The 26,686-nt window shown below is 37.1% G+C and overlaps 1 protein-coding gene across 1 annotated transcript in view; it reads right to left on the bottom strand.

The window, feature by feature from the left end:
• Window positions 1–2,849: 2,849 nt before the first annotated feature.
• The window catches only part of LOC136880248 (aquaporin AQPAe.a), a 119,998-nt gene continuing 96,161 nt past the window's right edge, over window positions 2,850–26,686 (bottom strand). Inside the window, exons 2-6 of the mRNA XM_067153287.2 lie at window positions 20,261–20,478; window positions 17,356–17,499; window positions 12,934–13,143; window positions 12,768–12,848; window positions 2,850–4,279 (exon numbers count right to left, since the gene is read on the bottom strand). Coding sequence (XP_067009388.1) covers window positions 4,127–4,279; window positions 12,768–12,848; window positions 12,934–13,143; window positions 17,356–17,499; window positions 20,261–20,467 — 795 coding nt within the window. The 5' untranslated portion in view covers window positions 20,468–20,478 and the 3' untranslated portion in view covers window positions 2,850–4,126. The remainder of the gene's footprint in view (window positions 4,280–12,767; window positions 12,849–12,933; window positions 13,144–17,355; window positions 17,500–20,260; window positions 20,479–26,686) is intronic.

Consider the following 26,686-nt stretch of genomic DNA (forward strand, 5'->3'; position numbering starts at 1 on the left):
TTGAGTTATAAGTATCCTCATACGACGAATTCAACAAATTTTAATTCATTCTGCCCCCCCCCCCCCACCTTAAGTAGATTTTCCGAAGACAAAAGAATACGCGTTTCTTTATTTTGAAAGAAGATTCAAAATACAAATGTTCATGCCTCTAACTTCGTCAGTTTTTGAGATGTAAGTATCATCAAATTAAGAATTCAACTTCTTTTTCATCCTGGCCCCTCCTCCAAAAAATGCGCATTTCTTTACTTATAAAGGAGGTTCCAAATACACATTTTTACGTGTGTAACTTTCACTTTTTGAGATCTAAATTTCTGTAAAAGGAATTAAATTTTTTCACTTCCTTTCACCCTCCACCTTAAGTGAATTTTCCGAAAACCAAAAATACTTGTTTCTTTATTGATAAAGTAGCTTCCAAATGCCAATTATCACGACTATAACATCTTCACTTTTGAGATACATGTATCCTCTAAAAAAGATTTATACTCCTCTTTCACCGCCCCCGCCCCCAAGTTAATTACACCCCCCCCCCCCCCAAATGCGTGTTTCTTTATTTTTAAAGATGATTCCAAATACTAATTTTCACTTCTGTAACATCTTTAGGTTTTGAGATATAAGTATCCTCATACAAAGTATTGAACTAATTTTTCAATTAATTCACCCCCCCCCCCTAAGTGGATTTTCCAAAGACAAAAGATTACGTGTTTCTTTACGTTGAAAGAAAATTCCAAATACAAATTTTCATGTCTGTTACGTCTTCAGTTCTTGAGGTATAAATATCCTCACGATGGTTTCCCCCCACTCAAAAAAATGCGTGTTCCTTTATTTTTAAATGAGATTCCAAATACCAATTTCCGCGTCTGTAACCCTCAGTTCTGAGATATAATTTTCTCCAGAAAAATAATTCAATTTTTTTTTTTACTTCCTTTCACACTCCCCACTCAAGTGAATTTTCCAAAAACAAACAGTAATCGTTTCTTTAAAAGAGCTTCCAAATACCAATTAATACGACTGTAACATCTTCAGCTTATGAGATATATGTATCCTCGTAAAAGGAATTCATCTCCGTTTTCATAACTCCCCCAGCACCAAGTTGATTCCTCCGCCAAATGCGTTATTCTTTTTTTTAAAGGAGATTCCAAATACCAAGTTTCATGTTTGTAACATCTTTAGATTTTTTGGTTTATATATATTCTCATACGAACAATTCAACTAATTTTTCAATTCTTTCACCCCCCCCCCCGCTAAGGGTTTTTCTCGAAAACCAAGGAGTACGTGTTTTTATTTTTAAAGGAGATTCCAAATACTAATTTTCACGTCTGCAACGCATTGTTTTAAATTTATACTGTAGATACTTTAATTTTAAAAATTCACCCCCTTTTTTCAGTTCCCCTTAAGTGGATTTTCCGAAAAAAAATGTTTTATGTTTCTTTACTTTTACTTGAAATTCCAAATACCTGTTTTCAAATCTGTACTATGTTACGTGTCTGGGATAATTTGCAGATATAGTCTTTTTAAAAATTCACCCAGTTTTCACTCCTGTTCACCCCCTATTCATCGGATTATCCAAAAACACAAAAATACGTGTTTCTTTATTTTCAGAGGAGATTCCAAATTTCAATTTTCATGTCTGTAACATCTTCAATTTTTGAGATATAAGTCTCCTCATAAAAGGTGTTCAACCGAATTTCCCCCGTTTTTCACACTTCTTAATGGGATTTTCCAAAAACAAAAAAGTAAGTGTTTCTTTATTTCTAAAGGAGATTCCAAATATCAATTTTCACGTCTGTAAACTTTTAAGTTTTTGAGATATAGATATCCTCATTTTAAAAATTCACCCCCTTTTCACCCCGTTAGCGACGGAATATCCAAAAATCCTTCCTTAGCGAGCACCTACATATTAATATGAATATATCCCCAAAATTTCATCTCTTTATGTCCAGTAGTTTTGGCTCGGCGATGATGAATCAGTCAGTCAGTCAGGACAAGTTATTTTATATATATAGATAAAGGTGAATTCAAGGGGACAAATTGGGACAAATATTTGTTAATTGGAAGAGGAATCAGGGAATGGAATAATTTATCAAGGGAACATTTCCAAGTTCTATGAAATAACTTAAAACTAAATAAACAATTGATAGGGATTCTGCCACTTGGGCAGCAAACCTCACTGTAAATAGCCTTGAAGATAGTTTTTCATGGTGTCCCGTTTTCATATTAGACAAATGCTGGGGCTGTGCCTTAATTAAGGCCACAGTCCTTGTTTCCCAGTTTTAGCCCTGTTGTATCCTTTAATCAACAAAAGACCTGTCTGAGTCAGTGCAAGATAAAACCGATAGCAAAAAGAAAATTGTATACAAAGCATATAAGAGCTATTTTTGAATGGAGCTGACATGACATATCTCATCATTGGCTTGCACCTCCCCTCCTTCTTCTTCTTCTCCTTCTTCTTCTTCTTCCATATTTTTAATTAAATAAATTATTTTCTTTCAGTCGTTTATAATTCATTGACTGTTAGTAAGTAGAATCCTCTCTGCTTATGTTGCTGAGCATGAAATGAATCTAATAATTGTAAAAGTTGATTAAATGAATCAATTTACTTGAAGTCTTGTACTGTGTTAACATAATTATCTACAACAATAAATTTGATTTCAGAGGAAGAATTTATGCCATCAAGATAGGCATTGATATCTATACTGCAAGTATTGTTAGAAAATCATGTCTTCCATAGCTTTAACAAGCCAACCACCTCCTCTACTGAAGTATAATACCATTGAACAATAAAATGTGTACAGAAATAATTTCTTCTGGGAAAAGGTAGGAATTAAAGTCTTTATCAATTAGTAATAGTGTTCTACAGTAACAGTGATTTATTGGCCTAGAACATAAATGTACAATTTTATCTATTAAAATCTAGATATTTGGCCATTTTTGTTGGGTATTACGACACACATTGTTCATTTTAAATAAATCATTCTACACTGAACACATTTTTATGACTATTTACACAAATGCATTCATCATGCACTTGTATTAAAACAGTTGTTAAACATAAGCTTTTACACAAATATGTATTTTGAGTATAAAATTTTTAGACACACTCTTTGGGAAAAAAGTCTGATAATTAAATGATGGTGATGATGATGATAATGAATTTTATATTATAAATCAAGCATATTTATGAAAATGGTTATGCTCAAAATGTTTAGATTACTTTTAGAAGATAATTTGCATAGGCCTAGTTGGAATTTTTGCAGAAAATAACTGTTTTGTAAACTGAAGCACAGATGTCCTTCATCCTCTAGAAATAATATTCTCAAACACTTGTTGTAGAATGAGTTTGTTTTGATATGACTGGTATACCACCTTACATGAAAGAGTGAGGGTATTTTTTGAAATATTGATGTAGGCCTACTATTTTTGATAAATATTCAGAGCCCGGAATACACCCTTTTTAGAATTTTATTTCTTAGGACTGTTGTCACTATTCTCCATATCCAAGAGAATTTCAGCTGTCATAATAGCTAGCAGATAGTCTTTGTCATAATGACAACTGTTTTTACATATATTCAGTTGACCTACAACATGTTTTAATCAATGTATGGTTAACAAATATGGATAACAAATAAATGCAATCTCTCACTCTTCAGAAAAAGTTGTATTGTAATTTTTATCACTCACATCGCACACTGTCTGTGTTCTAGTTAAATCTGCAGTTGTCAAATTATAAACCTTCTTTTTAAAGACCATCAAATGTACATAAGATAAATATAAAAACATATTTTTCTCTCTCTTGACCCTGTGGAATGGAAGTTTAAAAGCCACTGATTGTCCTAAGGTATACAGTACTGTGTAAACAGTACTGTTGAACATATTGTTCACCAAAGTTCAGGTTTATCACTCATGGCATACATCTGAAAGTCAGTTAATAGTGACCATGAAAGGCAGTTACCACCTAACATGTGTTTTGTATGGTAGGAAATGGGAAGATATTTCGGCAGCATGGATCTGGAAGCTTGGTAGCACAAGGCATAGGCCTATATATACACTTTACACCTGCTGTGGCATGATATGCTGTCTTGGTTCTCTGGTTCATAGAGTCTCTGGTTTCTTAGAACTAACTTCAGTATCAAGCTGTTCCATCTTCCTCCTTCCGGCTATCAAGTCGCTTCAGCTGAACTGGAGTGTATTCATTCTGTGCATCAATGGATGGAGCAGTGAACGCATGCTTGTAGATCAAAGAAGCTGCGATACCTCCAAGGATAGGTCCAAGCCAGTAGACCTGGACAATGACAAAACATCACTGATTAGGCATGAATTAGGACATTATGGACTTGTGTATAACCTTACGCTTTAAAAAGCATAGGCCACAATTTAACTGTAAGATAAATAGGTTACAGTGAGGCCTATATCTACAGTAAAAAAGAGGGCTACATACTCCCCATACCCTTCTATACCCTTCTTTTACAAACATTTTACTGTACTTTTTGATTATCATAGCAAATAATATTACGAATAGTAATATGGCAATAAGTAAACACAACCAACGTCTTAATATTTACATCTTGTTGAGCAACAAATTTATGGTTTTGTGAGTCTAGGAAAATTTGTAACTTTTGTTTATACATAAATAATGTTATTCTCTATTGTAATTTAAAACACTCTTCAGATTTAAGGAAATACAAGTTTGATATTTATGTGAGATTAAATCATTAGTTCAATTTTATTAAAATACTAGCTGTCATACCCGTCGTTGATGGGTTACTGTTTGAATAATCGAGACAGTAAAAAGGCAGAACACCTCAGCTAACCATAATGAGTCAATCTAAGTTTATAGTTGATAAGTTTTATGGACTTAGGAGTTTGTATACCATCACATTTTGTTTTCTTTGATCTCGGTGATATTAGAGCAACCATCTCCATTCTGATTCCATTTTATCTCATTCTTTGAGTGATTGCGTTTTGTTTCTCATTGCGGTAATCAACTTCATTATCTTCCTTATCAATAGTGGCTAATGACTGAATGGATTTGCAGTTTATTTAAACAACCATAATGATCGCCATCATTATTAGCTAGTTGATTACCTAACGACAGAATATTAGAGGCTATCTCCGTTTACAGTGTTCACCATTGATGGACTTGAATCTAATACACCAGAAAGAGATTAGCTCTTCCGAGTAAGTTTCAAATGGAAAGAGCTGAAATAAACATTTTGAATTGTACACACATGCTGTTTTTTATTATATTATTAGAATTTTAAGAAAGGTGCTTATTTTATGTGAATTGTTTCGGTTTTATGTAATTTTAAATATTTTATTTAGTTGACAAGTCTTATATTTTAATTATAACTTATTTAGAGTGATGTAATTTTAAATGTTTCAAGTAGATGACATTTCTTATATTATTTATTATTTATTTACATAGTTTACGCCCACATTGGAGCACTTAAATCAAACCCAAATACATTTATGTTAACAAAGAATTAACTGAAGATTTAGCGTGCATCATCTTCTTCCTTTCCCAAAACCTCTTCATTCTGGCTGACCTGGCTGACCTGGCTGACCTTTCTTCATCAGATATGACATATTGTTTGTGTTGTACAGTTTTTAATAACAATTGTATTTGTTTGTCCTTGAGAATCCTTTTTCTTCTCTATTTTCAATTTGCTTCATTGTAATATTCAGCTCTTCTATATCATTCTGAACTTCTTTAAACCAATTATTTTTTGTTTTGGTTATCATAGCAAATAATCTTGCAAATAGTAATATGGCAATAAGTGAACACAACCAACGTCTTAATATTTACATCTTGTTGAGCAACAAATTGATGATTTTGTGAGTCTAGGAAAATTTGTAACTTTTGTTTATACATAAATAATGTTATTCTCTGTTGTAATTTAAAACACTCTTCAGATTTGGAAATACAAGTTTGATATTTATGTGAGATTAAATCATTAGTTCAATTTTTAAATACTAGCTGTCATACCCGTCGTTGATGGGTTACTGTTTGAATAATCAAGACAGTAAAAAGGCAGAACACCTCAGCTAACCATATTATTATTTTTATGAAGACTTGTTTAGAATGTATTGCGAGGAGATTAGGTATCAAGTCCGCAGATTGTTTGGTTACTGATGAAGAGAACAAGTGAGGTTTTTGAAGTGTACAACATTTTTTTAATATACTGTAGATTAAATGATGTTTTATTGTATTGACAAGGCGGACATAGATGTTTACCAGTGATTTTCAGTGGTGTATTAGATTTAAGTCAATATGGACCAAATCAAACCATAATGGTTAAAATAATAAATTTGTTGATGGACTTGTCAATAAAGTCATAAATTTGCAATTATCTCTGATATTTTAGCTCATAAGGTAAACATGTACGAGGCATAAAAAGTTATGCAGAAGATCTTCTATAATTGTTGTTATACTTGCTGATCAGATAGAATTATTATTTTCAGAAATATTTGGAAGGTTGTGAAAAATTGAATCAGGTCGGCCATGTTGGTGGTTGAGGTGAATGGAGAAAATAAATCTGATTCGCAGCAAAAGTGAAAATATGAATATGGGATGTACCAGTGTAATACGTACCAGTAGTTATTAGTGGTGATGGTGATTATTGTTTAAAGAGGACGTACAACTAGGCGACCACCCTCTATATAACACTAATCAGAGAGAAAAAATAGAAGGAATCCAACACTTTGGAAAATGAAGATAAATACTCCAGTAGCATCGGAGTCAGAAAAGAACAAAAGTTGACCAAGGGAGATTGGATAGGATAGATGAAAGTGCGGAGCCTGGCACAAGTAAGTGGAAGCAATGCCACGACTTAGCTAACGGCTCGGTGGTCGCCAACCCACACTCCCAAGTTCAGAGTTCCTGGGGCTCCTTTTAGTCACCTCTTACAACAGGCAGGCGATACCATGCATGTTATTTTACCGCTCCCACCCACGGGGGTCAGTAGTTATCAGATCATGCATGAACCAGAGGAATGACATGCTACTTCACTCTGTTTATCAGGCAGGCTGTTCTACTTGGGTAGGTAACTCCCGTACTTCATGCGCTACACAGCAGTAATGCCATCTATTGGAGATGAGTGGCAGCAGAAGAGACAAAGCACATTACATCAGATAGTAGTCAGTGTAATGTTGCTGTTGATCATTCTTATAGGCTTTTGATATTGATCATTTTTATAAGCCTGTGATATTGTACATCTTCACATTCAGTTTTCTTCTGACTCTATTTTAGAGTATCCAATGTAAAGTGGGTCTTCCTCCCTCCTATCATGAATCTCTCTTTATTCTTCAAGCGATAGTTCCTTCACGATTTTATCTTTCTCATTTTGATAGTCATCTTCAAGATTTTCTTTGTTAATATAGTATGATGACCATGCAGTTTTTTCACCTTAAGATGATCACAACAGAAACCACCAACATCACCAGTTAACACAAACAATATTTCCATGTTAGCATTGCTTGGCATTGTTATGGACTCAGTAACAAAAGTCTAAATTAATTAATATCTCTGTTATTATAGCCAGTACGGTAAAAATGTATAAGACATAAATGGTCATAAATTGTATTCTTTACTTGTTGTGTATGGTATTGTTTATTGATAAAACCACTAATAACATAGATAACTGAAAATTATATTTTAGGCCTTCCCCTACACTATCATTTCATCTAGGGTGAATAAAATGATTTATAGCCTAAACCAGGGCCTCTCAAACTCCCAAAATCTCACGCATGCAGACCGAGGCGCAAGCACTCCCTGCACTGACCATTGGCTCAACTTGGCTTGACTTGGATGGTGTAGTGTGCTGAGAACGATGAAGCATTTGCTGATAGATGGCTTGTTTATCAGTAAAATAGATAAGTGCAAGACAACAACATAATAATGGAGCAACCTTTTTCGAAGGAAGCAAACACTTCCGAAAGTCTATTTCAATCGAATTGGGAACTTTTGTATTTTTTCTCAGTCGTGACGATAAAGCCAAGATCTATTTTTCAGTACAAAGGCTTTTGCTCGAATTCTACGAAAATTTGTCGAAGGAAGTTTTTCCTAAGCTGCATCGAGAATCAGCTAAGTTTATTTCAAAGTTTCGTTCCACATGCATACATCAAAGTTTTCTTTTTTTTTTTCCTGCTTTGACTTGTACGAAAACTAGATTGCGTGCGAGTATTTCTGATTGTAATTTAAAGAACACTCTCAGAATTTTTGTCAGGCGATCCCTTGTTCCAAGTATTACTGATATAATTGCAAAGAAAGAGGAAAAGAAGAGCTAGAGAAGATAAATTGTCTGCCGAACAGGTGAGAGAGATGTAGGGAAAGAGGAGTGGGGGTTTGCACTCTGGTCAACCTAGTGAAGTCGTCTCCTGCACCTTGCACCATGCAGTGCACGGACGCATGCACCCTGAGAGGCCCTGGCCTAGACTGTAGTACCATATTCCCCAACTTCACATACCAATTTTCGTTAAATTCTCTTCTCCCATTTACTCGTGGCTCATATGGACTAAGCAGCAAAAGTCTAAATTAATGAATAACTTTATTTATCACAGCTAATACAGTAAAAAATATAAGACATCAATGATCAGGAATTGTATTCTATATAACTTTTATTATGTAGTATTTATCAATAGGACCACTAATAACATAGATATGTGAGGATTAAATTTTAGGCCTTCACGTAAACTACCATTTCACTGAGCACAAGTAAAATTATTTGTAGGGTAGAGTGTAGTGCCTTATTCCCTATCTTTCATACCAATTTTCATCAAATTCTGTTCAGCCATTTTCTCCTAATGCAAATATATACATACAGACAGACATGACAGAAAATTAAAAATTGCATATCCTTCTTAATGTGGACACTACCAGTACAGTAATATCTTTCTTTAAAATTCTGAGCAATGTACAGACAAAACTCTTATTTTATATACTGTGTATAGATATGATATTTCTTATTCCAACTTAAGTTTTTCAGTACTTTATTGTGAGATTTAAATACTCACCATAACTCAGTACAGTATTATGTTTATGGGTTAGGGTACACACAGAAGAATCCTGGAGGTCCACCTGTGTTTATTAGGTAGATTTTAAATATACCATATGTAATGTGTTCAAGAAACGATGGAAGGAATGTTATAAGAAAGTAACTCTTCCATTATCATTATATACGGTACTGTATAATTGCAATATTGGTGACTATTGCTAGCCTGATGCAGCAAGCCCTCTGACAACGGTGGGCAGCATTAGTCATGTATAGGAAATTGTGTGTTGTGGTGTAGGATAGTGTTGTGTGTGGTGTATGAGTTGCAGGGATTTTGAAGACAACATAAACACCCAGCCTCGAGCCAAGAGAATCAACCAATAAAGATTGAAATCCCCAACTTGGCCAGGAATTGAACCCGGAATCTCCCGAACCGAAAGGTACTATGCTGACCATTCAGCCAAGGAGCCGGACAAAAATAAATCTGTGTCCTCATCCTGAGTTGGTGCAGCTCTTTTCAGGCACACTTTCAGTGGAAGTGAACTGCATGTAGGCTACCTTTTTATCCATACCCCAGCCCTCCTGTCAAACTTGCATTTCTCGTAGTTCTGCGAATTGAACCCAGACCTCTGAGGACGGCTGCTAACAGTGCTAACCGTTACACTATGGAGGTGGGCGATATCTGTTGATAATATAATAAAATAGAAGTTTAGTTGTCAACCTAGTCAATACAATAATTGTATTTTATTTACTATTTAAAATTGTAAAATTGTGATCGGGACATGTTTCCACCTATTTTGGCCATCTTCAGCTCAGTAGATTATACAACAGGATGATGTATAAAATATCTCAATATTACATAGTGAATCTAACATTCTTACATAAAAAGAATTTAAGTTAAAATGTTGCATTTTAAACATCACGATTGAATCACAAATAGTGAGGAATCTCTCTCTCTCTCTCTCTCTCTCTCTCTCTCTCTCGCCCTCAATAAGAGTTTTGTCTGTACATAGCTCAGAATTTAAAAAGGATGGTATTTCTGTATCAGTCGTGTCCACAGTAACAAGGAAATGCACTTTTTAATTTTCTGTAATTTTTTTTGTCTGTCTGTATGTAGTGGGAGGAGGGGGGTATGTACACGCATCACGAGAAAATGGCTGAAGAGAATTTCATGAAAATCGACTGTAAAGTCGGGGAATTAGTTGCTACAATCTAGGCCACAAATAATTTTATTTGCACTGAGTTAAATAGTTTAGGGGAAGGCCTCACATTTAATTCTCAAATATTTATGTTATTAGTGGTCCTATATTAATGACAATCGGTATGCAAAGTCAGGGAATAAGTCGCTATAATCTAGGCCATAAATAATTGTTTTCACGCTGAGTGAAATGGTAGTTTAGATAACGCCTACAATTTAATTCTCAAATATTTATGTTATTAGTAGTCGTATCAATAAATACTACATAACTAAAGTTATATAGTATTAAATTTCCAATCATTTATGTCTTATACATTGTTACCATACTGGCTATGATCACAGAGATATTCATGAATTTAGATTGTTGTTACTAAGTCAAAATCAGCGCAGCGTCACAAGAAAACAGGTAAACAGAATTTAATTAAAATTGGTATGTAAAGTCGGAGAATAAGGAACTACAGTTCACGCTATAAATACTTTTATAAGACATCCTAATATCTCAGAGTCGAAAGAAAACTAAATGTGAAGGCCTACAATATAGATAGCTCATAAAATTGATCAACAATAACATTACATTGACCACTGTTTGTTGTGATGTTCTTTATGTTTTCTGTTGCCACTCATCTCCAATAGATAGGATTACTGCTGCGTACCGAGTATTTTTTAAAATTTGCTTTACATCGCACCAAACCAGATAGGTCTTATGGCGACTATGGGATAAGAAAGTGCTAGGGAAGGAAGCGGCCTTAGCCTTAATTAAGGTACAGCCCCAGCATTTGCCTCGTGTGAAAATGGGAAACCACTTAATACCGTCTTCAGAGCTGCAAATGGTGGGGTTCGAATCCACTATCTCCCGGATGCAAGCTCACAGCTGCGTGCCACACGTCCAACTTGCCCGGTCATACAGAGTGTAACAGCCTGCCTGAATATTGGTGGGAAGTAGCTGGGGAGTAACTTTCTTCTTTAGCATGTCATTCCTCTGGTTCATAAATTTTCTGATACTACTGGTACATAACACACTGGTTCATCATAGCATTCGAGCTATTCAATCCCTACTGTGAGGTGCTGATGGGAATAAGCAGTGTGCATTTTAATGGAATAATAGCAGAGGAGTGTTCACGGCTGTCTTCGGCCTGGTCATTCCAGCTCAGGAACTTTGGAGTGTTAGATCTGCACTGTAGTACAGTTCGTTAAAAGTGATAAAATATGCAGTTTTTCATTTGATCGAGTATTTTGTATGATAACATTGCTTTTAATCGCTACATTCCTACTGACGTTTGTGTAATGACCTATGTTGACTTCAGTTAGGAAAACCACAAAGTCAGTTTTTCTGAGAATCCCGTAGCGAAGTATGGGTACATCAGCTAGTGATCAATAACATTGAAAATGTAGTCTTTAAAATCCATAAAATCTTGTGGAAAATATAGTTAAAAGTTTTCCTAAGTAGATGTACTTCTTTTAATAATATTGTCCACTCATTTTTGGAATTTCACAAATTTTGTTTCCAACATGAGTTTTGGACAATATTATTAAATGAAGTACATCAACTTAGGAGAACTTTTTACTATATCTCTCACAAGATTTTATGGATTTTAAGGACTACATTTTTAATTCCACAATATTTGTGATTCATTCTTCCTCTTGATGTTTAAGATGCAACGTTTTAATGTAAATTATGTTTATTATATAAGAATGTTAGATTCACTATGTAATATTCACATATTTTACTATGATCATCTCACGAGAAGTTGCGTGATTGTAGGCTAAGAGATGCGAGGGGTAACATGGCTGCCGCTCATGCACTTATCTCGAGGCCTGACAATCAACATATATTCTATCCACGGTGACACTTGCGAATTGAGGTGCTGTCATGAAGTTTCAAAGTGGTAGTGCAATTGTGCTTTAGTTACTCATTTACTATAAATACTGCATAATGAACAGTTTGAGAATGAATATGCTTGCATTGTCTGTCAAAACATGTTTGTATCTAAGACCGTGGTATGTGTTACTCATCCCGTACCTACAAGCTGCCGCGACTTCTCGTCAGATGCAGATAGTCTAATGCAGCTGAAGGTGGCCAGAATAGACTGAAACATGTCCTGATCACTAAGTATGTACTGTTTTTGCAATTGCAAATAGTAAATAAAATGTAATTCTATTGGCTAGGTGGACAACTAAACTTCTATTTTATTATATTTCCAATTGTCAATAAGGAACTATAGGGTAGGACTGCAGATCTGTTAAGACTCAATGAGTGTTGAAGCCCACCCTCCTGATGAAGCTGAGAAACAGAAACAAGCTTGTTGGGTGCTGAGAACAAGTGAGTACAAAAGAAGAATTTGGATAAATGAGAGAGCCTATCTGTTTGAAAATAGCAGTGTATGATGATTAACGTTGTCCTTTTGTATTTTTAACATTCGTCTTGTCTCCTTTTCTATAGCTCCATCTTCTGATGCTGACCTTCCAGGTATTTTCCTTCTGTGTGTTCATTTTCATGTTCCTGTCTATATGGCTTAGGTAGGGAATACCTATAGAAACTTTATTTCCTCTTATTCAGATACCGTACACAAGAAGATACCTACCCAATGATCTGTCCAAATGTTGGAAATAACTGCTGAACCAAGACTTCGTGCAGGATTCATACTGGAACCCGTGTAGTCAATCTAAAACATGGAAAATTATATTATAAGAAGTGAAGATGAGATAAAAATATCAGTAATTATAATATCAATAGTGCATATTACTTACAGCTGCCAAATGACCCATGGCAATGGTGAGACCAATCACCAAGGGAGTAATTGGCTTAGTTTCAGGCTTGTTGTTGTCACATACACCAAAGATGACAAACAGAAGAACAAAGCCCAAGAAGAATTCCACACCAAAACCTTGCACTGGAGTCACGTCTTTGCCTAAAACGGTTGTGCCCAATGATCCCTGAGCAGGTTCTGGTGTCAGAGCCTGTTCAAAAATAGACAACAATATTTAAACAGAATTCTTTCAATATTAACTTCAATGTTAATATTAATTTAATATCAGTTGCCTATTGTGTTACAACTACTTGTCTTAGTGTCTTCCTCTAAGAAATTGGAATGTCTGTTTATGCAGAAGGTGATTTCAGAGTTAATAAAGGATGTTAGGGAGATAAAAGATAAAAGCAATTGAAATCAATAAATTTTAAGGTACCGGTACAGTCTTCATGTTATGCAATTTTGATTGGAGGTATGAATCCATATTTCAGTGTTCAGGTAAGAAAGCCAATATAAATGAAATATACACATATAGGAAACAGATGGAGAACAATGATTTTAGGATGTAGGATGCTAAAAGGTTAGTTTTTTCCACCTATTCAATACATATAAATTTTATAAATTAGGAATTTGTTATTGATTCCACTTGAGACATGTTTCGCCCTTCATTGAGGGCATCATCAGTCAAAATATCACCTCAAGGTAAAAAATCAGGTAACTGGTTAGTAATTGACATGTACAAATTAATACATATTATTACTACAATTACAAAAATTAAGTATGGGAAATAGTTGTACAAAAGTGATGGTTGAACATATAGGTTTATAGATGAAAAGTCAGCACCAATGCCTAAAAATTAACATAGTAGAGTTCGGCAGTGGTGCTCTGGAGAAACAGTTGACGCAATCATAGGAAAATAAAAAGTTAAAAAATATTTACATTAAAACAATAAAGGGAGAAAAGGTGTAGTGTTCGGCGTCAATGTTTGTAACCAAAAATTAATGTCAAAGGTTGGTAACTATACAGTATTTACATTGTTCAATTGAACAGTTGAGATAAAGTTTTAAAAAATATTTACATTATAACATTCAGCGTAAATGTTTGTAATAAAAACTAATGTCAATAGTTGGTAACTATATAGTAATTACATTATCTAATTGAATAGTTGAGAATTTACAAATATATACATAATTACACAAGAGCAGCTGGTGTGCAAGGATAAAAAATTTTTAGTACCAAGTGCGTCCTGATGTTTTAGAGGTTGGAAGAAGGAATTAGTATTGACATTTCAGAAATATGTAGAGCAGTTTATTTTAGTTAAAATCACCGGGGGTAGGGAAATATATCATAGCCAAATGAGGTTTTATAGGCATCAAGCTGGAAGTTTTTCAGTTGCAGTGCCGAGATCGGTACGGAGACTGGTCAGTGTGGATGGAGATTCATGGGTATTCCGTGCATTTGAACGGCAACAATGGTGACAGTTATTAGTGGGTAATTGCTAGTTATATGGGTAATTGCTAATTATGAAAATGTTGCGGGTTGAAACTTCGCTTATTCTTTTAGTTGACTTCTGTAGCATCGAATGAGATGTGAATGTGAATGATTTACCGTGTAAGCACATGTTGATAGAATGCACACAAAAGAAAGACAGGGTTCCATAATTTTTGGCTGCAGTCTTTTATCAGTGGAAGATAGGATAGGATAAGAATTGTTGAGGAGTAGATGCTTTTGTGAGGTAAAGAGAGAGAGGAGATAGGCAAGGCAAGAGAATGGAAAAAAGAAGCAATTATCTAACGTTAAGGCTAGGTGCTTTCCTAGACCTGAGCACCAGTTGATGTCCAATGTTGGAATCTCTAAGGGCAAGAGGGGGGGGGGGGGGGATAGATGTTAAAGGACTTCAACTGTGAAATGATCATCAAATAAGATTTGATGGTGCTGGGTGCAAATGGGGACAGGAGAATCCATGTTGTGGGTTTTGCAGAATGCACTCATACAGAGTGTTGATAGTAAAGCCAATGTAGAAAACTGGTTAGAGTCTGCTTTGAAGCTGGTAAATGATATTGGATGAAGTATTGGAGATATTACTGGTGAAAGTGGTGCTGGGTATATGTAGATTGGCTGTGTTCATAGGAGAAAGAGTAAAATTGGGTAGGGGTTGGTGTGGCTAATATACTCTTCAAACTTGTATAGCTGGCACCCCCTTTATAAGTTCTGTAAATTTCATGCCACTCTACACCATTATAATATCCTTTTCTCAGAAACACTTATATTTGAAAATAATGTAGAATAAATGAGACAATTTCAAAATTCACAATAGTACAGTAATTGATTTGAATAAATATTGAGGCTGAAATAAGAATGCAAATTGTAAACAGTATTGCCTTTTACTATCAAGAGAGAGATTTGATATGATGCTTCAGTAACCTTTTAATTCTCCTGCTGGAAATTCCCCGTAGAATTCAGTTTCATACAGTCTAATGAGTCTCTTCTCCCAATAAATAAAACTCTTTAGGTTGTTCTTCAACACAGAGTGCACTGTTTTAAATATCATTCCAGACACACAGGCCGCAGAGCATCATTCTGGAGGACTTTATGGCACACAACGCATTGTGTCATTTGGTCACCATCTTTTCTTCAATAAAAATGAATCCACTTAAAGTAGTCTTCATTGCACATCTGCTTTTAGCAGATATTTTTACACAAAATACAAGAGCAACTGAATTTTTATAAAAGATACTAGTGCATCATATATTGCTTGTATTATTCTTATTAGTTCCTTGCCAATGCCCTGTGTGTCAGGTTTTCCCAAACTTTTGTTCTGGGGATGTTGTCGTTTCTAAGTCTATAAAAGTAATTACTATATCCTTTCCATATCCCCAGCTCTTTTCAATGATCTGTCTCAGAATGAAAAAAGGTACCACTGTTGACCTTCCATTTCTGAATCCAAATTGTTCCTCTTGTAACTGACTTTCCACCTTTCCTCTAATTCTTCTTTCCAATATCTTTTCCATTATCTTGGCGATGTAGGAGATGATAGTGATTCCTCGGTAGTTACTGCACATCTTCTTATCTCCTTTCTTGAATATTGGTATTATAACCCCATTTTCCCAATCCTTGGGCACTTCTTCTCTCCATACACACTTTAGTATTCTATAAGTTTACTGCAGTCCTGCTGGTCCTGCAACCTTAATAATTTCTATGGCTACTTCCTATATTCCCACAGCTTTTCCCGTCTTCGTCTTTTTAACTGCCCACCAGGTAGTGAGTGTCATGCGAAAATTGGCAGAACTTGGCAAGTACTGTAGTTTGTAACAATACAGAAGATCTTTTGGTTTATATCTGACCAATTTCAAGGATACACAACCTAGCAACATGCCTCGCCGCTGCCACGACCAGTCATGTTCTGTTGTATCCTCGGCACAGTCAACTATTGCTAGACATCAGAGTTTCCAGAGTTTTCCTGGTGAAGCACAGGTATGGGAATTCTGTTCCATTCCTCACTGGATGCTATCCATAGACTATCAAGGTGCACGGACGGCAATGTTGGAAACGTATTTTCAACTGTCCAAACCGACAGAAATCCATTGGACTGGCATCAGGGCTTCCATTTTCCAATAAAAATGCAGAGATATTCTGGCAGTCTGCACCTTATTTAAGTCCGCCCCATACAATTGTGAAATGTCTGACCAAAAGGTAGGTGTCATAGCGGATTTCAAGAAGAATCTTGCATTCCCTTTCACGTGTTTTTCAACCTTGTGTATCATCAGCTTATCACATTGGGTCGGTGAATTTTCTTGGCATGCTAATTGGTGAATCCCCTGGAACATTATGAGTCCGACTTTCTTTGGAGCGTTCTTCCTGGTGCTTTGCATGGGAAATTATTTCACCAAGAGCTCCTATTGTACATGACGGGGCACAATAGCTTTCGCAGTAGTCACCCCAAGTATTAACCCATTCTACCGACACTTCCACTTTGCATGTGTATGAAAACGAGCATGGGCCATAATGTGTTTTTCTGTGCCATTTCATGACATTCATGTGTGATACTCATACACCTACAAGGTCAGACACAACAGCAGACTCATAGTTCCAACAGTCATTCACCAGGTGGCAGTAGCTTATGCATTCAGTTGGATATAAACTGAACAACCTTCTGACCTTTTGGTCAGACAAAGTAGTGGGGAGAAATCCACATCTGTCCACGCAGGGTTGGCATCAAGAAGGGCATCCGGTCATAAAACAGGGCCAAATTCATGTGTGACATCCACAGGTATGAGAAAAGCAGTAGAAAAAGATATGTAGAAAAATCTAAAGTATTCAGTTGTATTGGAGTGTTCATTATCTGATTATATAGAGACAGTAAATAGGTACAAAGGTATCTTAAATAGTGCTGTGCAGTACAGTATGTTGAGTGGCAACGTACCTTGAGCACGGCTGAACCTGCTATGGCTCCCAGACACTGAACTACAATGTACAAAAATCCCTTGATGATTGTGATGTTGCCTGTTACAAGCATGCCGCACGTGACTGCTGGGTTGATATGACCTCCAGACACGTGACCAATTCCCTGCAACACAACATCAGTGACTATAGAAGGTGCATCTTTCTTAAACAAAACCTTAAAGTTCAGGATTTCAACTAACACAAATGTTTTCAGTTATCTAAGTTGTTCTAATTTGTACTACAATATTATTATTTCTGAAAGCAGATACTGTTAAGATGTTATTAAAAAACTGTATAGTAAAAAGAATGGAAAGATGTCTATATATTCTTGAATATTCTGTAGAGCAGATCAATAAAAAGGGGTGAACCTACTGAGAATCTGGATCAGACATGGCCAGAGAACTGAAATTGAGATTTCAGCATTAGTAGAACTTCAAACTTTGGGGTGCACAGTGGTGCAATATTTCTGTATGTGCAACCATTTTAAAAGGTCCTGCAGAGACATTTAAATCACATCTACAAGCCCCTTGAACTCCATCTTGTTTTTTCTCAACAGTAACATTTTCTAGATTTCCAAGTGCTCCTGGCAAGGCAGTTTTAACCTGATTAGCTTCAAACTTTGTGCAAACATGCATCTATTTGTTTTAGTTCCCAATTTTAAAATTATTGATAACTTTCAAAAATACATTGAGTCAATGCATGTAAAAATCAACTGTATAATGTGATCCACTTATTAACAACGATGTTGTTAAAACATGATATTTTAATTAACATAAAACTACAAATTATTCCCTTGACTTTCTTTACCTTATCAACCAGGTTCAAACCAGAAAGCAAATAATTGCTATGCTGGGAACATTTTAAAAAATTGATCACTTTTATTTGAAAAAAGGGGCTACAGTTCTGAAACTTAAACCAAATTTTGAATTTTTCTTAACTTAGACTATATTAACTGTCCTACCAAATTTGATGTATATCAGGCTACAGCTTACAAATAAAAAATATTCAGTAGGTTCCCTCCTTAAGAGACAAATAAAAGCTCTATTTTTAAATGTATTTTCCATTTCCAATCAATGTTAATCTTAGAACTCTCTAAATAGTTAACAAACAGTTCCAATGAATAATGTAGGCTTACTTGGCAGTTACTACACTAGAAAACAAATGGAACATAAGTATCTATACCTTAATTAATGCTCATTTTTGTGTGGCAAAACCATCTCCTTCACCCACCTAAAATTGATCACTCCTTGGGCGAAAACATATCATGGTTTCTAGTAATTTTACCTTTTCTCACAAAGCCTATTCTGTAATTCACTGTTTTTTCACGAATTTCTATGTATTTCACCATTCTTTTTGTGCCTTTGGAAAAATTTTGTGTAGAAACGAATGATACATTTCTATATCAATATATTGATGTCCTGCAGCTCGAGAAATTGAAACTGTTTTCTATGCTCTTTAGCGATTTTACGTGCATGTTATTTATATTTTCCAGAAGCGTAATTTAATTTCACAGATTGCAAATATTGAAGTATTCAAAATTTTTAGGCCTTTCCAGTCATTAAGTTACCAACATTCTGCTGCAGTGTGACAGTGGGCTAGTCAGTTGCTTATTTATTTTTACATGTATAAATATATTTGGATGTAATTTAGAAAATATTCCAATACCATGTTGCATATTATCAGATGATGTTCAGAATACTGTGTTCAAATGTTTTAAAAAATTTGCTTCCTAGATAAATACAGTATTTTCATTAGAACAGTTTCCCTTATTGCATGTAGTAATTAATCCAAAATATTTAGGCATTTTGCATTTCTATATGCTCTTTTATCTGTCCATATCCCTCTCTGGTAAGATACAGTGTACAGATTGTACTGTGGCTGCTGGAGTGGGTTAAAGCAAGTTTATTACTTTCATTTTTCTCTCTCAGTCTCATCCTTTGCTTTGACAATATAAAAATGACGAGTTATGAGCAATGCTAGTAGCACCATTCTTGTGCTGCCAGTTTCTATGGTAATTGTGTGAAAGTTTGTTCATAGTGTCAGTTGGTGTATGCTTTTCAGTTGGCTTGGCAGACTGATGAATAATAGTACCTTCTGGCCCGGTGACGAATGCAATAGAAAACTACCTCACTCATTTTCCTAGTACTGCCTCTTCAATGACACCAAGGCTACTTATGACAGCTGATGGTGGAAATGTTGAGGTCTTGGCCAGAGAGAAGGTGCTTCTTACTAGGTGACCCACCTCCCCCTTCAAGGGAGGAATGAAAGCTTGAATAGATAGATAGATAGATAGATAGATGGATAGATAGATAGATATTGAAGTTCCAACCAGCCTGGGGCTGAAAACTCAACATATGTTCTAGGGTAATACTAAAAGGGTTAATTTCTGAGTAGAATTGTTATTGTAGCAAAGTGAATTTTTTAGAATTCTTAGGCACACCCATTACCATCATTAGTATTGTTTTCATTAGGGCTAAATGAGCTTATAATATTTATTTTATGATGCATTAAAAACGAAAATTACCTCAGCTTATTTTATGAGAATATGTACTGCTTTACACCTACTTGTCTTGATTTCTACCACTTTTGAAAAGTATTTTTTCCACCAATAATGACCCATTTTATTCACCACTTTCTGAGGTCCCTAGCCATCACCAGAATTGGGAGATGTTTAATAGGCTTGATTGAAATAATTCTTCATGATTAAGGATGGTCATTCAGTGACATCAAATCTTGCCTTCAAGCCAGCTTGTATGAATTTTTCTAGTTTTTTTTTCTCCTAGAACTGCAATGGGCCAAGGACCTCAAAGTTTTGTACCATAACAAAAATTAAATAAATACAAAAAATTTCTATATGTGGGTTACTGGCAATGAAGTCTTCATACCTGCACAACAGCCATGATGGTCAAACCAAATGTTAGAGCAATAAGAACATGAGGAACCCCTGTTGATCTTTCAATATCGACACAGCTGCCACATCCAAAGAAGTTAAGAAGCAAAGTACCAAGGAACTCAGCTAGCAGTGGTTTCCATATTCCATTTTTAGCTGTCAGCTCTGACACTCCCAGTCGTTCCACTAGTCCACCAGCCATTGTTTGATCACCTATAAAATAATAACAAAGGATTAGAAATGGAATCATTGCCAATTACTGTTCTGAATATGTTAATATGAAATAATAGAGCTTAGAATTTGTCAAATAAATACTTTTAAAATATTATACTGACATTAGAGAAGGGAGACATCCCTGGAGTATTTACAGTTTTCCTCCAGTACACTGTATTCACTCAAGTAGCATTTAATATAAGCATGGGAAGTCAAATAATAACTTGAATATCTTTTTGAATTTTTCAATTAATTTTATTCATATGAAGTTTTACACAATTACATAGTGTCAATTACTTTCAATACAAGCCCTCCAGTGCTTATGAAGTGCATGGATTCCTCTAGAAAAAAAATCCTTTTATTGTCTGCACAGCCACTTGTGCACCGCCTCCATCCGAATGGAACATCTTTCCTCCTAGTGCCTCCTTGAGTGGCCCAAATATGGTAATGACTAGGAGTGAGATCTGGTGAATGTGGTGGATGTGGAAAACACTCAAAAATGCAGGTGATGGATGATCACAGCTGTTGCATGGGGAGTATGGGATCAAGCATTGTCGTGCTGCTGCTGTGACAAACTTGTATCACCATAGTGAATCGTCAGTTGCCAATTAATTTCAATAGGTTTCACACCTTCACTACTCTAAAACCGAATAACAGACCACTCTTCTTCTTTTGTGTATGTCTGAAATGGGGCAGCCATTGTTACACTGATATTTTGAAGGTGTGGTGTTTGCTCAGTTCTGCCACCTATAGGATAATCACCAAAGCCTTTGTAACTGTACTGCCAATGGACAGAACCATCGAGCGAGTTGCACGTGAGGTTAGGGTTGCATAGCTATGAGCTAGCATTAAGGAGATGGTGGGTTCGAATCCCACCATCAGCAGCACTGAAGATGGTTGTCCATGGTTTCCCACTTTCACACCAGGCAAATCCTGGGGCTGTACCTTCATTAAGGCCATAGCCACTTCCTTCTTGGTCCTAGCCCTTTCCCATCCTTGCATCGCTGAAAACCTTCAGTGTGTTCGTACGACGTTAAATGGCTAGCAAAAGACAAAAAAGACATGTAACCTATCGACTGTTTGGAAAAGACATTAAAAGTAAGGTGGATATAAGAAGCTTTCTGCCGATGGCATGTTAATTTTGACATTTTGTTTTCATGTGGGTGAGGGTGGTAGAATACATCCCTGCTTGTTGTAAGGGGTGACTAAAAGGAGACCCCAGAAGCTCTTAACTTGGGAGCATAGATTGGTGACTATGGGGTGCTTAGGTGAGACTGGCATTACAGTACTTCCGCTTATTTGTACTATGCCTCTCTCTTTCAACTTTCCTATTCAACATTCCGTGATCAACTCTTTTTCTGTTTGTGCCCTTAAGGTTATTATGTTTGAGAGTCCTAGACAGTCACTCATTTTCATCCCTTTCATACCTTTTCCCTTTCTTTTACCGATACTTTCATTCTTCGAAGTATTGGACTTATATTTTTCCTCTGATACCTGTCCGATGGCGAGCAGCCGTCACTGCGACGCTGAACTTTGTTTTTCTTCTATCTTTATTTCGGCAGTGATCACCGTCATCTGTTCATCAAAAGCAGAAAATTATATTTGTTTCCTATGTTTGAACTCATATAAGTGAAAAATTTATTTCAGCAGTGATCACTGTCAATTGCAAACAAAAGGAGATGATTTTGTTTTCTATTTTTGAACGATCTCATATGAGCAAAAAGTTTGTTTCACCAGGGGTATATCCGTGAGTGGAAGGAGGGGGGGATTTACTGGGCGTTAGACCCTCCCCTATGGAAATTTTGCAAAAAATAAAATAAACAGAAACTCACAATACTGTAAACATTCAGAGATTGTAGAACCAACAGATCTGTTGAATATATTTTCTAAGAAGCCTCGAAAGTTGGATTTTAGATCGTAAACTGAACATACCATTCGCTGTAAAACTGTTGACCCTGATCGTATTGTTCTTGTTCTGTATTTTAAAGTAAGATTTTGTAGTGTACTGCAATCTGAAAATCAACATAATTCACTTGTAACAATGCCTATTTGCATGCACGCGCCACGCACGCACAAGCACCTTCATTGTGTTCTATACCAGTAATAATTTTGTAACTATAACCACCCCATCGGCCGATCCTGGCTACGCTACTGGTTTCGGCACTTATCACTATTACATTTTCATTCATCAAGCAATAAAAATAAAATCTAATTGTCTATATAAAACATGTGTAACATTTTCGTAGGAATAAACTTCTTTGTTAAATGGCATTTATAATTTTTTTTCTTGCTAGTTGCTTTACGTCGCACCGACACAGATAGGTCTTACGGCGACTATGGGACAGGGAAGGGCTAGGAGTGGGAAGGAAGCGGCTGTGTCCTTAATTAAGGTACAGCCCCAGCATTTGCCTGGTGTGAAAATGGGAAACCACGGAAAACCATTTTCAGGGCTGCCGACAGTGGGGTTCGAACCTACTATCTCCCGAATACTGGATACTGGCCGCACTTAAGCGACTGCAGCTATCGAGCTCGGTGCATTTATAAATAAGATACACTCGTGGCTCTTTCGTTATATACACATTGAAACAAAATAGTTCCGCAATTCCATTAATCCCATTCTGTTGTTTATATGTGGCAGGGCAATTGCCTGACTTTCAGAAGATCCCATCTCTATAGCAGGCCGAGGTTGTGTCTGACTGAGTCACATTTACATCATGCCTGAAAACCGAAATACATAGATTAAAAAAAATAGGGGAACATGTTTTTGAACGTATGCCATGCTCCACAAAGCAATACCTCACACCCAGGTATATAACAAAATAAACCTTTATTCATTATCGTTGAAGTATACAAAATGGATTCGCATTCATTTTCAGAACATAAGCGGAAATGTCCAAATATGGGCGAAAACAAAGTGATAACAGTCCTCTAGCGTGGATTTTTATCACAGTTGGAGAGCTTCATTATGGTGTATGTCCTCCACGAACATGTCGACGGAGGTCACGTTACGGTATCAGGTCCCATTCTTCAATGACAGCCTGTTCGAGGTCTTGGAGAATCTGTGGTGGAACAGGACGCCCACGTCTGTCCAGCCTGTCCCACACATGCTCGATGGGATTAAGGTCGGGGCTCACTCCTGGCCATTCCATCTCTTGAATGTCCAGTTCTCGCAAGACAGCTCTGGTGATGCACGCTACGTGAGTCCTGGCATTGTCGTGTATGAGTACGAATTCAGGGCCAACACCGTACGCAGCAACCAACACATGCTGTAGCAGTATCTGCTCGATGTACCTCGCAGCAGTAAGATTACCACGGACGACGACAAGATCCGTACGGCCATCAATACTGGTGCCACCCCACACCATCACAGAATCTTGTCCAAATCGGTCGCCTTCCTGGCCAACATTTGGCATGTACTGCTCACCACGGCGTCTCCATACACGTTGACGTCCATCACGCTGTGTCAGGGGAATCTATACTCGTCTGTGAACAACATAGTTCTCCATTGGCGAAGTTACCAGTTGATGTGGGTACGGGCAAACAGAAGGCGAGCTACGCGATGTTGGTGCGTTACTTACTGTCTGATCAGACGTCGTGACTCCAGTGACCCTCCTGAGGTCTTGTTGCAATTCTCTGACCGTTGCTGAACGACGTCGCAACGCACAGATGGTCAGATATCGGTCATCCTGTTGGGTTGTCATGCGTCCACGACCTTGTCCAACCCTCCTTGTGAACTGGCCTTTCTCAATGTAGCGATTCCACAAGCGTTGAATAACTAGCGGATAGACATTGAGATCCACAGCAAAAGTCCATCCTTCCTGGATCAAAGTGACGGCTCTTACGACTTGAACCTCGTTAAAATGGGATGTGCTGGTTTACGTACAACGTGCTCAAATGACCGCAGTAGTTTGTGTACCTCACAACGACACACGGACGCACCGCTATTCACTATGTTTTGAGGGGTCACCTGACAGTTTAATGCATGGCTACGCCTACAGACGGAGTATAACTTCGATGTGACATACCCTGAGTAGCTAAGGTCTCAAGGTATGCTGTACGACCATTGGAACCCCATCTACCAAATTAACGTTTACATACCAGACGTTACGAAACATGTTCCCCTAATTTTTTTGAATTGTATAAGATGATATCTCTTTGTCTTCGAGGGTACTTTTATCTAATGAGCTATTGGAAAATGATCCCCATTACTGGATTATGCGCCTGAGCCTTGTGCCACTGTCACGATACCATAGCCTAACAATGTGCATCGTATGCCAACTGTTTTTTAGCGCATTGAGGACATAAATTGACAGATTGATATGAGATTGTGCGTGTCATCCAGGTTGGTTACCCCTACGGGCGCGCCTCATCCAATGAGAAGCTCCCAACTGAAGGGAGTGGCGCCCCATTTTAAATGACAAATGTTTCCTCTTTATGTGTGAGGCTTTAATGAGTGCTCTTCCTTGCAGTCCCACGACCACCAACGTGCCTTAGATTGAAATGTAAATTGACGAAGGCCTGTCTTCACAATAAACTGTATGATGTAATGCAAATAAGTAAACTATGTTTGGACTGTCTACATGTATATGCGGGCTCAATTACACAACCACGCTCGCACGTTCCCGTCCACACTTATCTGGGGTTTATTGCGCGGTCAGTGGCACACGCAGTTGACTATACTTATGAATGTTGGCTATAGATTGTTATTTTAGCAAGGTGTTCTTTTAGACGGCAAAGGTATGCTCGGTGCACTCGGAAGGACGTGGGTTCGATTCACCGTCAGGGACTCGATAAATGAAGAGGGGTATAATTCTGAGATTCACTCAGCCTACACCAAAAATAAGCGACCGGGCACGGAGCTAACCACACTATCCCACTTAGTGCCGAGGTTACGGATCCTCCTAGGGGCTTCATAGACTGTTCGAAGAAGGCAACGTATTACAGACATGACGTTGGTCCATGAACTAAGATAGCGTTAGTCAAAGTTTGTCCCGTTTAACAAAAGAGTTAGTAATGCAAATGAACGAGCATGAGCGTCTATGAGAATAAACTATTAAAAATGTGAGAAAGGAATATCTCTTAGTGATATACTGAAATGCCCGCCTTTGTGATGTAGTGGTTAGTGTGATTAGCTGCCACCCCCGGGGGCTCGGGTTCGATTCCCGGCTCTGCCACGAAATATAAAGTGGTACGAGGTCTGGAACGGGAGGTCAACTGAGTAGCGGTGGGCTCGATTCCCACCTCAGCCATCCTCGAAGTGGTTTTCCGCGGTTTCCCACTTCACCTCCGGGCAAATGCTGGGATGGTACCTAACTTAAGGCCACGGCCGCTTCCTTCCCTCTGCCTTGTCTATCCCTTCGAATCTTCCCATCCCCCACAAGGCCCCTGTTTTGCACAGCAGGTGAGGCAACTTGGGCTAGGTACTGATCCTCCTTCCCAGTTGTATCCCCGACCAAGAGTCTCAAGCTCCAGGACACTGTCCTTGAGGCGGTAGAGGTGGAATCCCTCACTGAGTCCGCGGGAAAAACCAACGCCGGAGAAAGAAGATAATATTCTGAGACGTAACGAAAGCGCTAAACACTGCGTGCAGAAGCGTTCTGGCAAGATAAGAAGGCGGGCTTGATTTCTGCCGGATGTGTAGTGCCTTGTTTATATTCTGCAGGCCTGGAATTCGAACCTCGAATCGCCGAACTATGCCGCTCCTTCGTGCTGTCGTGGAAGTTACCGTAATGCTATCTGAATTAGGAACGAGACTTGACTTCCATTAATTTGTTAATTAGTTCATGGGCGTAGAAACATTGATTTGTTTACATTGATAGGAAAATACTTCGTAGTTTATTCTTATAAATACGTACAAATCGCCAATTATGTATCATTTTGTGACGTTGTTTTAGCTTGTCCTCTCTTCCATTAAAAAATACGTTCACCTAAAGAAAGATTTTCTCAATGTATATAACATTCCAACACTTTTCTACGTCAAAACTAAAACCTTATATTAGCTGAAGTCTGATATAATCCTTGTCTTACAAGGCACATCTTAACTACCTAATGAACTCAGTAGTCTATAGGTTTTCAGGAGCAGTGACAGGAGTGATTGTCTTGCGTAAAAAAATCTTGACTGTCCTCATTTCCTCCTTTGTATTCAAGTCCTACTTATTGTTATAACATGTTTTCTAATGAGGAGATAAGTGAGATTTAAGATACCTTA

The sequence above is a fragment of the Anabrus simplex genome, chromosome 1 (assembly GCF_040414725.1).
Source record: "Anabrus simplex isolate iqAnaSimp1 chromosome 1, ASM4041472v1, whole genome shotgun sequence".
Taxonomy (NCBI): domain Eukaryota; kingdom Metazoa; phylum Arthropoda; class Insecta; order Orthoptera; family Tettigoniidae; genus Anabrus; species Anabrus simplex.